The 13,541-nt window shown below is 35.2% G+C and overlaps 1 protein-coding gene across 1 annotated transcript; it reads right to left on the reverse strand.

Annotated features, from left to right (window-relative positions):
- Positions 1-1,317: 1,317 nt before the first annotated feature.
- On the reverse strand, positions 1,318-5,102 carry LOC111911920 (probable magnesium transporter NIPA6). The gene is made up of 9 exons (XM_023907683.3): positions 4,626-5,102; positions 4,332-4,388; positions 4,135-4,225; positions 3,886-4,046; positions 3,634-3,761; positions 3,202-3,339; positions 2,817-2,909; positions 2,582-2,699; positions 1,318-1,863 (listed from the first exon to the last, which is right to left on the reverse strand). Exons 1-9 carry the CDS (start codon positions 4,744-4,746, stop codon positions 1,730-1,732), a joined length of 1,041 nt encoding a protein of 346 aa, XP_023763451.1. The 5' UTR covers positions 4,747-5,102; the 3' UTR covers positions 1,318-1,729.
- Between the last annotated feature and the right edge of the window lie 8,439 nt (positions 5,103-13,541).

Below are 13,541 nucleotides of genomic sequence, written 5' to 3' on the forward strand. Positions count from 1 at the left end.
ACTCGTACCGAGTCAAGTCAACTCGTGACTTAGACGAGTCATATTTTCTATGGGTAATCATATGATCCAGCGAGTAATAACCTTTCTTTTGCGGCTACCCAAGCTCCATTTACACAATTGTTCACCAATTTATGAATTTACACGAAACTATAGATAGAATGACATTGAAAGAAGAAAGTAGAAAATGTAAAAGAAATGAAGAAATTAGAGAAAGTATGAGATAAATGAAAAAGTTAGAAAGTATGTGAGAAAAACAGAAGTCCCCGGTGGTAAGGATAAAAAAACTGTTAATTACTTTGAAAAGTAGAAATGACAAAATATATCATGTCATTCTATATATCAAAATATTTACATCTAAGCCTTCGAGCTTTCTGCTTTTGTACAATCTAGTCCCTACTCAGCTGGATTATACATTCAAGCCCTAACACTTCCAACTTTTGTACAATCTAGCCCCTACTCAGTTTGATTATACATTCAAGCCCTAACACTTCCAACTTTTGTACAATCCAGTCCCTACTCATATATATAATTTTGTAAAATAATGTCTTTATATATATATATATATATATATATATATATATATATATATATATATATATATATATATATATATATATATATATATATATATATCATGACTCTTACGAGTTGAGTCACAAGTATAAAATTTTAATTTTCGAGTCAATAGTCGACCACTATGAATGAGCATACATAAACCAATAACCTAACCATATATATATATATATATATATATATATATATATATATATATATATATATATATATATATATATATATATATATATAATACCATTCTATCTATGAACTTCTATTTAAATTATTTATTAAGAAAAAACCTCATTCCCATAATGAGTTGGACCTCGAAAGTCATCGTGGTGCAGCAAAAAGAAAGGAAGACGTGAGTAATGTGTAGTAAAGGGTAACAATAGGAATATGAGAGTTTGTCTATATTCCCACTTAGTATATAAACTGTTAAGACCAATTGCAATTTCCAAATGTAAGCGGTTAAGGCAATGCCTAACTGGGTTTAGAGGGGTAAATAGAAACATTTTGATAATATGGTTAGAACAAGAAGTAAAAAAGTAATATTTTGAAAGGATGTGCATGTTTTTGTTGGTGATGACATGATATTTCATAGAGGGATTGTTCAATAACTAAGCAGATGTTGTTTAAGGGGAATGATTTTTACGAGTATTATGTGCAAACTATATTTGTTATTGATCAGATTCACATCACACCCCAAAGTGACATGCTAAAATTCCATCAGCATGATCAAAGTTTGCATTGCATGATGAATGAAGCTAAATCTTAACTCTTTTTGAAAGCTGAAAAGAAAGGTATACACTGTCTGTCTTTGTTAAGCATTTACAAAACATAACACCACCTACATACACTACTAAATTGTAATACAGAAGAAATAATAATAAATATTATACTACTTTTGGTTTTGGGGCCTATAATGAGATGAAGATCCCAAACACAAATATAAGTTTCTTCTATTTTCACAGATGAAAAAAGAAAAAGAAAAATAAAGATCACGTGACCATGTTAGATGAATATCTTTCAGAAAGCCAAGAATGCTTCCTCCTCTCCTTGCATCGGGTGATTGGCATCAACATCATATTTGACTTTTGAGGCATTCTTCTGCATTCTTAATTCTTAATTCTTAATCAAAGTCAGTAGTGTGTGTATGCATTCTAAAAGTATGTCATTTGAAATGATCTGGTTGAATTATTGCAACAACTTCAGGGGGGCATGATTCTTCATTATCCTTGTGCTTCCATATTTCCCCATTTGCATGCACAATCCATGATATTTGAGGAGAAAGTGATGAATACATGTCTGCAAATTAAACCAACTCTCAAATCAAAATTTATATTACTTGCATCACAATTAATTTATATCCCACATTTACATTATGCGCAGCATTCCCTTTTTAAGGAAGAATGCAAGTCTTTCCCATATGAATAGTATACAATTCTCTAAAATGAATATTAATTGAATTAGGATTTAATTACATTTTTGGTCCCTGAGTATAGCTGATTTTTCAATTTCGGTCCCAAAAGGCTTTTTTTCTTGCAATTTTGGTCCTTATGTGAGGTTTTGGTAAAATTTGTGGTCCCTGTTCCAAGTAATACCACTATTTTCTGGACCAAAATTGCAAAAAAAAGCTATACTCAGGGACCAAAATAGCCATTTTACTTGGAACAGGTACATAAAAAGTTACAAGGACCAAAACCAGTTCAGGGGGTATGGGTTGAATTATCTATTTGTCCAGTGTACTTCCAATTCAATTCTTATTAAAACATTGTGCTTTTAAAAAATCTTGTACTTCTAATTTTTCTTCATTAGGAATTTAGGACACTGTACTTGAAATAATAAACTCAATTACAGCACTGAAAGAAAAACTGGTTAATATTTGGATAAGATTCACTTTTTTAAAGTACGATGTTGTAATAGATGCTATAATATAATAAAGAAATAAATAAATGAAACTTGCATTTAAATTTTAACACTAATGCAGCACATGATATAACTTTGTGTGTAATTGGGTTGTTACCTGAAACAGGTGGTTGATCAGGTTCTCTTGTAGTGTGCAAAATCATGGTACCAGAAAGTACAGTCATGAACCCACAAAGCACTGAAATAATGGTGCTAGCACTCTGACCAGACCAATCCTATTAATTATTGGAAAAAAAAAATTAAAATTAAATAATGAGGTGTAATTCAAAAGTGATATTGGAAAGCCTTTTTGATATAATGCAATTAAATGCATCATGCAACACCAAATATACCTTGAACATGATAGCACTTGCGAGAATTGTGAATGATGTGAACATGGCATAATAGATTGGTGAAACCACTGCTGTATTAAATGTGTCCAAAGCCTGATAAAAAAAAAATTCATGATTATTAAAATAATACTTCAGTAAAAAAAAAATAGTAGTTTAGTGGTCAAACAAAGTATAATGGCTTAATCACTACATGCCAGTTAATTGGCTAAACCGACAGAATGATGAAAGTACAAGGGCTAATATGTATTTTCCCTATCTGCTGTTTTGTAAAGTGAGCTCACAAGAAGTGTGGTGTTTCCTATTAAGATCTATTAGATTCAGCAACTCCCAGATTCTTTTTTTTTTTTTGGACAATTGAAATCTCAAAATGAAAATGATGACCAACCTTGTTTAAGTAATTCAACTGAGTGATTATGCATGTAACAGCAACCATTACAAAAATCCATGTTTGGTAGCTTGCCACCTGGCTTGAGCCTTCTAATGTAAGTTTTATCGCGATACCTATTGCTTTCACGCTCATAACCTGCAATTTATAAACACATTATTTCAATTGTAGGTCCTACAAAAAAAAGGAGCATCTGCATCTTGAAAAAAAAAGCCCATTCAGTTTTTTCATAATTTCCTTATAGATAGAAATAGAATTATATATGTACAGATGATACATGAGTCATGCCACTAGACAAGAAAAACATATACATATACTCCACTATTCCCCCAGTGTTTGTTTACCAAATATAAAATACCATTTGGGAAAATCAAAACTATATGTTCTTATGTCTAGAAATGAGTTTGCTCCAAATGTAAATAATAGACTGACCGTTATTGAACCATTTATGGAACATACGCCAATATACACCATCATATTAGTCTGCCCATAGCGTGGTTCACAGTACAACACCAATACCAACACCACAGCTATTGCTGATGCTGTATACAAAAGAAAAGCTGGACCAAACACAAACAAATCAACAAAAACAATCTCTTATTATTATTCACTATTCACATACACATATATAAGTAAAACAAACATCAACAAATGAGCAATGAGATTGCATTTTGCATCACTCACTTGGTTGTGTTGCTAAGTCCCAAATTTCCTCCACAGAGCTTATGGCATGTTCAGCAGGGGCATGAAGCACAATAACAGTGGAACCCATGATGCAAAGCACACACCCCAGTACTCCCACTTTCCTCAATTTCTCATTCAGTAAAAAATGTGCTAGAACAGCACTGCCAAATAAATACACTTAAGTTACAACAATACACAATACTTAATATTAATTTAATCACTCTCATATAATAAGTAATCAGTATTCACCTCACGATAATACTCAATGCTCCTAGTGGAGTCACAAGCACTGCTGGAGCATAGATGTAAGCTACAAAATTGGCAAATTCTCCAACAACCACTGCCAATTTCAAGAAATTTGCTTATGTTTCAGATAAATAATACAGAGAAACAAAAGAATCATATCAAGATATCGATCTAAGGATAAAAGAAATGAAAAAACTTACTAGTGAACATGCCAATCCACCATAGTGGCTCCAGCAGATAACCGTAGCCTCCTGACCCTTTTTTACAAGTCAGAAGCAATCAAAACAAACAAGACTTAAATTAATCAAAAGAACCCCTCAAGTTGTAATAAGAACGGACGAAAATTGAACTCAATTGTCACGATGTACAGGTAAACAGTTATACCAAAATTTCGTTTCTGTGATGTTATTAGATAACTATATATCATCAGTGATTCGTTTATGCCAATTATATTGAACTAATCAACAAATTCTACAACGTCTCCGGAAACTTACCCGCGCGAGCACCAGAAGCACCAGCCCTTTGGAGACCTTTCTTTTTTATAATGAAACTTGATCCGATGAATGCACTAGAAGAGACGGCGAGACCGAACCCTAGCAGATTACCAGTATACATGATGATGATGACGACGACAGCAAGAAATCTAGAAATTGACGAAATCGACGACCACTTAGAAATGAAAGTTTCATCTGAAAATTCGTCAGAGATCTGGTGTCGTGAGAGAAATTCAAAACTATAAACTGGCAAATTGGTATATTGTCATCCAATCGGTGTTTTTGGTTTGTGAAGAACGTATCGCGTGAATTGTAACTGGAATTGGAATCTTGCAGATGCAATCGGACGACATCGGCTTTGTTTTACGTAGTGTGATAGTACTTATTTGTTCTTTTTCAACACAAGCGACCACTTGTAAAACAATTGGTAATAAACTGACCAATAACGTGTAATGTAAATGCAACATGCTGTACTAAAAACAATATATTTTTAATATTCATTTAACAGCATTATTTGACTTTAACACAATTTATTAGAAAAAAAAAATGAAAAACTTTATAGACTATAATCAATAATCAATAAAAATCGAAACTTAAATCAATATAAACCCTCCGTTGATACTTGATAATCAAAATGGGGTGTTTGCAGCAATATTCTTGGGAAATGTTAACTATTTTTTAACATACACACAAAAAAAAAATATTATAAATATAATATTGCTAAAAAAAAGGCTGGCCCGATTCACATGCAAGGATGCAACCCCATCTAATATCAATTCAAACATGAACAAAATAGTATGAGCTTAGCATGAACCCATCATAATAAATACTAAAATATTTTAAAACAAATCGAACAAATAATATAAAAAACGTGAAATTAAATAAAAGAATTGGTGCCTTGGATAAATAAATAAGTATTATAACATATACACCTACGATGAAATAACTAGAAATCAGTTGTGATCCTCAAGCAAACCATATGAAAACGAATACTTGACTTTGGTTGCAGTATTTAGATACAAGCATGGGTCTTTTCTCATGTAATTGCAATATGTTTAGATACCACGGTAAGATGCAGTAAACATGCTACCGAGGTGCCAAAAAAAATTGCAGTATGGCTTCAATGTGGTATCAATTTGCCGCACGAGAAATGGGAATGTAGTTGTTTCTAGCCGTTGCCAACGGCTAGAGATTTGTGTTTTTTTTTTTTTTCAAAAAAACACTATAAATATTAAATACAAACTATCTATTCCTTTTTTGCACATAAATCATCTTCTACGCAACTTTTGAACCTTTTGCATTCCAAAAATGAATCCAAACGACTCTCAATTTACCGCTCGTAGCAAATCGCATGCAAACGTTTGTCCAATTAAACTGTCAGTTTACCGACCACAAATGCATCCGTCTTCAGTCTCATCCTGACCGCAACAATTTTGTAACACCCCGAACCTAGAAGACCTAGAAAGGGAAGGAAAACCTCAAAATCAGGAAGCGACTCGTCGAGTATGTGGGGTGACTCGACGAGTAGGAGCACGATTTGGGTCGCTGGATTAAGTGACCGACTCGGTGAGTCGGGGGACCAACTCGGCGAGTCTGGTCTGGGTTGGGAAACCCTAAATTCGAGTCCTTGTGCCCCATTTAAGCATCATATTCTCATTCCCTCAGCCTCATCTTCAGCCCCCAGACCCCAAACTCTCATCCACGAAACCCTAGAGCATCTTGTGAGTGTTTGAGCCATCTTTGAGTGATTTGTGTGCTCTTGAAGAAGAAGAATGAAAGGAAGGAGGTTGGAGGTTCAAGAAGGAGGAAGTAGATCCAGAAGATACACTCCATTTGTTGCATTTCTTGGTAATCAAGTCTTCATCTTGGCTTTTGGTTTCTTAGATCTAGTTATGTCCATTTTATGAAGATTTTGGACCCTGGAGCTTGATCTTTGTGACAAGGACGTCCCAAGCTTAGATCCTTTCAGATCTGGAGCCCCTAAGAGTGGTTAAGCCATAAAGGTGCAAGCTTTATGCCATTAGAAATCCCCATGCAAGCCTAAAGAGATTATTATGGCCTCTTTGAGCCCTATAGGCCATGCAAGGAAATAAAGTCCAGGACTTTACGTGGTGATTGGATGTCTAGAGTCTAAATCTTGATTTCCCTGTCTTGGTTTGGTGTAATAAAGGTTTTTGGACCATGGAGTTATGTCTCAATGAGCTAGGGTTTTGTCTAAACCCATTAAGAAGGACTTAGGATGGGTAAAGCTGGAAACTTCACCCTTAATAAGTCATTTCCAGAGTGTTTATGAAGTTTGGAGTCCAGATCTGAAGTATAGGGGCTTAATCCTTTAAGATAGTCCATCAGACCGAGGAACTCGGCGAGTCCAAGGAGGGGCTTGACGAGTTTAAGTGTGTTGTCCCGTTTTTCGGTTATGGGTGAATTCGGCGAGTCTGGGGAATGACTCGGCGGGTTGACTCGGTTTGTCACGAGTCTGGTTAGCCAAGGAACTCGGCGAGTCAGGGGCTGACTCGACGAGCTGGTTCGCGATTGCAGGATTCTGAGCTTTTGAACTCGGTGAGTTGATGGAGCAACTCGGCAAGTCAAGTAAACCTGGAAGTGTTGACTTTGACCATGGACCGTTGACTTTGACTTTGACCAGTGTTGACTTAGTTTGACTTCTGAATGGCATTTTGGGACTAAGTGTTATGTTGGTATTGGTAGCTCGGAGAGCTAGGGGGAGCAGCAGTTCGGGGAATTTTCGGATAACAGCCAGAGGTTTCAGCCAGTCTTCAGTTGTGCAAGGTGAGTCTCCTTACTATGTGAATGGGTCTAAGGCCACAATGTCGGCCCATGTAGTTATGAATAGGAAGACCCGGGGGTTAGCCCTAGGCACTGTATGCTAGTATGATATTACGGACCAAGGTCCGATGTCGGGCGGGTGCCCGTTGAATGTTTGCATGTTAGATTATACGTGTTGTTTGTGTGTGATACTTGTGTGTGTCTGGTAGGGAGGTGAGTGTGGGCGAGGTCCCGCATCTCACCATTAGTAGAGTATGGATGGGTTCCGTATCTTACTAGTAGCGGAGCAGGGGCGAGGCCCGAGTTAAGAGGGAGGTGAGTGTGGGCGGGGGCGGGGGGCGGGGGCCCATATCTCACTATCAGCAGGAGTGTGGACGGGGTTCCATGACTCATTAGTAGCAGGATAGGGGCGAGGCCCAAGTTAGGCGAGGCCTTAGATCAGTAGTATAGTAGAATATGTTTAACTTATTTGTTATGTGTTATATATGCTTAGCGGGCGGGGCCCAAAGACAGGCGGGGCCTAAGAGAAACATATATGTTTACCGAGCGGGGCTTGATGTCGGATTCGTCCGGAGTCGGGCGGGGCCCGATGTAACAGGCGAGGCCCAGTGCTTGCAGTATGTAATTATGTGTGGTATGTGGTAGGTTGGAACTCACTAAACTCCGTGCTTATTATTTTCAGTTTTGGTTTCAGGTACTTCCGGTAGCGGAGGGAGGAGCTCGGTGATCACATGGCACGCACCATTGTTTATTTAGCTTGAGATGTTTTACTATGATATAAAAAGAATATGTTTTGGGATTATACTCTGATTTGATATAACAATTTTGTTTATGAATAAAATGGTTGATAATTATGGCTTTTACTAATGATTTAAAATGAAATTTTCGGACCGTATTTTTAAGGATGTTACAAATTTTTCTATCAACAAATACCACAATAATTTTACACGATGCAACCTCTTAGCTCAACCAAATTTCAAAAAAATTCCTCGCTCCCCGATATGTTCACACACTAGAAGTCGAATTTGTCCAGAAAACTCAACTTGATCCCGAACCGGTAGCTGAGCCCAATCCCAAAATTGTTCGAGAAACCCAACCCGAATTATCTGACCCCAAAAAAACACGGAAAAGCAAAAGCACCGGTTCGAAAAGGAGAATATGACGTCTCAACAATGACAACCAAATGAAGAGATGATTTTAGCGCAATCATGGGTCGATATTTCAGAGGATTCCAAAAAATGAAACGTGCAAAAAGATGAACATTTTTGGCGACGCATAAATGAGCGTTTTCTTACAATCATGAATCGTGAAGAGTACCGCACTAAACTTATCTTGTTGATAGCAATAAGAAGTCGTTTAAGTTTCTCGATGTTTAGAGATTTTTATCCAACTCCCCGAAATGGATAAAAGAGTATGGTAATGAAGAAGGTGGTTCGAAAAGAACCAAAGTTTCTGAGACATCTTACATTACTTCGTCGGATGCACATGTTGGGGTTGATTTGAACGAAGTGGACGAGCTCGAGCTTGAAGAAATGGTTCGACCGATGGGTCGAGATAGGGCAAAAAAAAGAGGATTGTCGTCGAATACATTGGGAACGGGAAGAGGAGATGAAATACATAGAGTTGCTACTAGTTTGGAAGTTTATAATCTGAAGTTTCAGAGTCATTTGAGTTTTGAAAAGGAGAATTGGAGGAGAAAAAGAGATAAAGAAAGGAAACGCATGGAACTCGAGAGGAGAAGCAAAAAAATCGGGATATAAATTAAAAAAAAAAAAAAAAAAAAAAAAAAACTTACGATCACCTCATCGGAGACGAGCTCGATATGGTTTTGAAGGCTAGAATGGAGATCATGACAAAATATTACAAGTAGTGTTTTTTTTGTCAGATTTAGGGATGTAATCATTTTTATGTTTTTTTTTTTCGTTTTTAGGATTGTAATCATATTTATGTTTTTTTTTTGTTGTTTTTAGTAATGTAATCCTTTCAATTAAATTAATGAAGTTTTTTTAGTTAATTACATGTTATTCAACTAAAAAAATGGGAAAAAATATTTTTTACTTAAATACATTTTATTCAATTAAAAAAATATGGTAAAGTGTGATATGATACCCATAGTTTTATGGGGTGTGACAAAAAAACGTGACAGTAGAAAAGTATGATATGACACCCACCAACGTAATCATATTATTATATATAATAAAAACATTACTTTATTGATATCAAAATTTTGGATTTTAGACATTGACCACAATAGTTATGGACTTTAGACTTTAGCCATAATATCTTTATATGTTGATAGGTTTAGTCCTTGTGTAGAAAATAAATTATAAAAACTATCCCTATAAATTATAGAAAATGTCCATGTGCAACTTTTTATAGAATTTTTGTATGTTTTCATGTTTGGTCCTTGTATAGAAAATAAATTACGAAAGTTGTCCTATTATTTTTCAAAAAAGGTCATTATGATTTTTTTTACAAGAATGGTCCATGCGTTTAAATAGTATAATCTTTGGGTTTGAGACTTTGACCATAAGACTTTTGTATGTTAGCCCAATTCAAGGGCACCAAGATAATCAAGAACGCTAAATTCGTAGCTTTCCAATATATCAGAGTGAAGAAAGAGACATTTTTAGTACCTTTACATTGCTAGAAGCAATAGAAGCCATGAAAATAGCAATAAGCTGATACATGTTTCTCTGAATCACAGTGGGTTTAAGTTTAATTAGCTTAAGACATAACCCAAGGCTTACCCAACTGAATTACTACATCGATGGAAACTTTCATGGCTGACAACCAATATAGGGTGAGGGTTCCGATTTTTATAAGGACAAATTTTGTATAAGGAGTGTAATCTAGGATTTCGAGAGTCCAATGCACCTCTTAATTTGTTCTTGACCCAATTGTGAAATCAAGATTAAAATAAGGAAATAACAAAGAAAATGAAACTCATCATCACAGTCGTTCATCAGATGCAAATAATCTAGTCACCTGAGAGCCACACCAACATCACCATTATTCAGACATCCACTAGAGATGTACGACGGTGATCCATAACACGACCACCATCGGCGATTTGGTTGTATTACAGACAAATTAAAGCTTTTAAGGTAAATTTTTGATGGTTTTTTGACAAATCAATTCTTAATGTGTGTGGGTGTTTTTGATCAGGTTGTAGGTTAGGGGTAGCAGTCCCCGATGGGGTTTTTTTGTTTGGGTTTTTTGACAAAGAAATATGGATGGAGGAATGGTGGGTTGCAATGAAGCTTACACTCAATCTTGAATTGGGTTTGTGTGTTTTTGTAGGGCTAAATAAGAAGAATAAGGATATATATATATATATATATATATATATATATATATATATATATATATATATATATATATATATAGAGAGAGAGAGAGAGAGAGAGAGAGAGAGTGTGTGTGTAACGCCCGTAGATTAAGGCTAGTCAATTTAGAAACGATAAGCATCAAAAACGATTTTTGATAGAAGATTATTTAGCATGAATAATATTAACTAAGTCGTAGTATATGTCACAAGGTTTCCGTGCATATAAAGAACGCCGAAATCCAAGTTATAACGAAGGAGTTATGACATGTCGAAGTTTCGCGACAGAACCGACACGACGCTGAATGACGTAAAAAGTGAATTTACGTTATATTGATATTTAGCCTTAGCGATCTAAACAAAAGTCGTAGAGTTCGTTAAACCATGAGCGTGCATAAAAAGAACGTCTGAATCTGACTTCGTATGAGGAAGTTATGATTGTTCTTAGTTTCGACTTAGTAGTATGCAACCCGAATACTCGATTTGAGATCGAGCGGTTTTTAGCCGAAACAATCTGAACGAGAATCAAAGATCTTGTTGATAGTAGTCCAACGGTAAAAAACAGACGAAAACGGACGTCGGATGAAGAAGTTGTGAATTTATAACGGAGTTTTCCTGTCCCAGCCTACTAAAAATATTATAATAAAAATAAAGTCAAAATTAGCCAACGGAGTCTAAATGAAATTTGTAAAGCATAATCTCACCTACGTGTGGATATAAAGAACGTCGAAAACAGAGCTCGTATGCGAAAGTTATGAATTTTTGAAGATCATGGCACGCATACCAAAGCTTATCCGAAGCGTACGCCCAACTTACTTGGAAATTACGCCCAGCGTAATCCTAGACCTAGCAGCCTATAAATAGAAACCGAGATCAGCCATTTTCTTTGCTCATTTTCTTTCTTCTCTCTAAGTTTTTGCCTCAATTTCCATGACAATTATATCCCGAATCCCCGGTATCATTCCTGAACCCCGAAGCAAGTTCTGAAGTCCTGAAGATCCCGAGAAGTGAGATTCCCGAGCTAAAGCCTTGCCCGCGAGGAGCCTGGTATTTTTGTGAAGATCTTCCAGATCTACCCAAGAATACTACTTCTACAAGTCGTAGTGTTGTCCGATCATCTTCTGATCAAGTGAGTGTATAGTCCCTTTCATAACACGGTTTTAATACAAGTACTGTTTGAATGTATTAAGTATATGTTTTGTGTGAGTCTTTAAACACTTTATTCTAACACATAAATATGAAGTATTTGTTATGAAATACGTGCTATGTGTTTATATATTGATGTTTATTTGAGATGAGTGTGGAATGGATGTTTTATATAGTTTTAAATGAGTTAAACTGTATATGTATTTTATATTTACAAATATGTTGGGTAGGACGTGGATAGATGAGATAGTTGGTGTGTGATAAAAGGATGAGTTGGATAATGAGATAAGAGGTGATATAGATCTTGAGATGAGGGTGACAAGTGGAAAATGAGTGAAACCTTTACCCAAACGATGACCCCCGTCATTCAGCAGAGTAGGGATGACAACCACAGACTATTCTAGACAGTCAGTGGAACACTAGCAAGCTCGCAACTTGTAGTTGTTTGTGAACGATGTGTTCACCGGTGTACTCTAAAAACCCATTGACATGTATTGCGAGAGGAATCTCGAGAATGATATTGTCAATAAACAAGATAAACTTGTTATTAGATCCAGAAGTATGGATCAGGTGAAGAGATTAGTTTTAAATCCGTGAGTAGGGATCAGGTAAAGAGGAAAATTTTAGATACGAGAGTTAGATCGTGTCGTTGTGGGGATCAATGGGGTAGGATAAGAATTGTTTTTATATGGTGAAGTTATATAAGTCTGTGAGTTATATATATATATATATATATATATATATATATATATATATATATATATATATATATATATATATATATAAACCCTATATGCTCACCAGGCTCCCAAGCCTGACCCACTCAGTTTTCTTTATATCACAGGTATCAATACGAAGGCATATTTCACTGAGAGATTAAAGGAGATGTAAATCATTAGTGTAAATAAATGTAAATTCTGTTTATGCTTATGTGTCTCTATCGGAACATGACATCCCGAGATTTTGTTATATAATGAAAATACTTTTCTTTAAGAGATGCTTTGATAAATTCTTATCATATTTTGTTTTGGGGACAAATTTCGCAACAATTTTCTGTAAACGATTACTCTGATTTTAAAAACAAAACATAAACAAATCGGTCTTTTCTGGCCGTGAAATTGGGGATGTCATATAGAGAGAGAGATGGTACGATGGTGTGGGGGTGGGGTAGTGGTGGGGTCTATATTTTCTATATCGACATATTTTCTTTTATTTTTTAATTATAAAACCTTAAAAATGTGCAAAAAATGTAAAAAGGAAATTAAAAGGGCAAAAATGTCCATTCAGGTTTTCCAATGACCAAAATCACATGAATATCTTAATTTTGGAACTAAAACCACAGAAAAATCTTGATTTTGGACCTTCCATTCAAGTCGAAAACTTTTTGGATCTTATCCATAATTTTTTGTAAACCACAAGGACAAAATTTGTAGTTTTTTCTAAATTATATGGAATATAGATGATATGTTTATGATTGTAGTAATGATATTTATTAAAGGGAATGACAAAAAATTTAAAAAATGATACACAAATTATCATTATTGTGTTTTTTTTACTAAAAACATTATCTTTATCTTGAGTTTTTTAATAAATAAAGAAAAAACCTCATAAATGGTCCCTGTGGTTTCCCCATATATGAAGTTTTGTCCCCGTGGTTT

Source organism: Lactuca sativa, chromosome 1 (assembly GCF_002870075.4).
Source record: "Lactuca sativa cultivar Salinas chromosome 1, Lsat_Salinas_v11, whole genome shotgun sequence".
Classification (NCBI taxonomy): domain Eukaryota; kingdom Viridiplantae; phylum Streptophyta; class Magnoliopsida; order Asterales; family Asteraceae; genus Lactuca; species Lactuca sativa.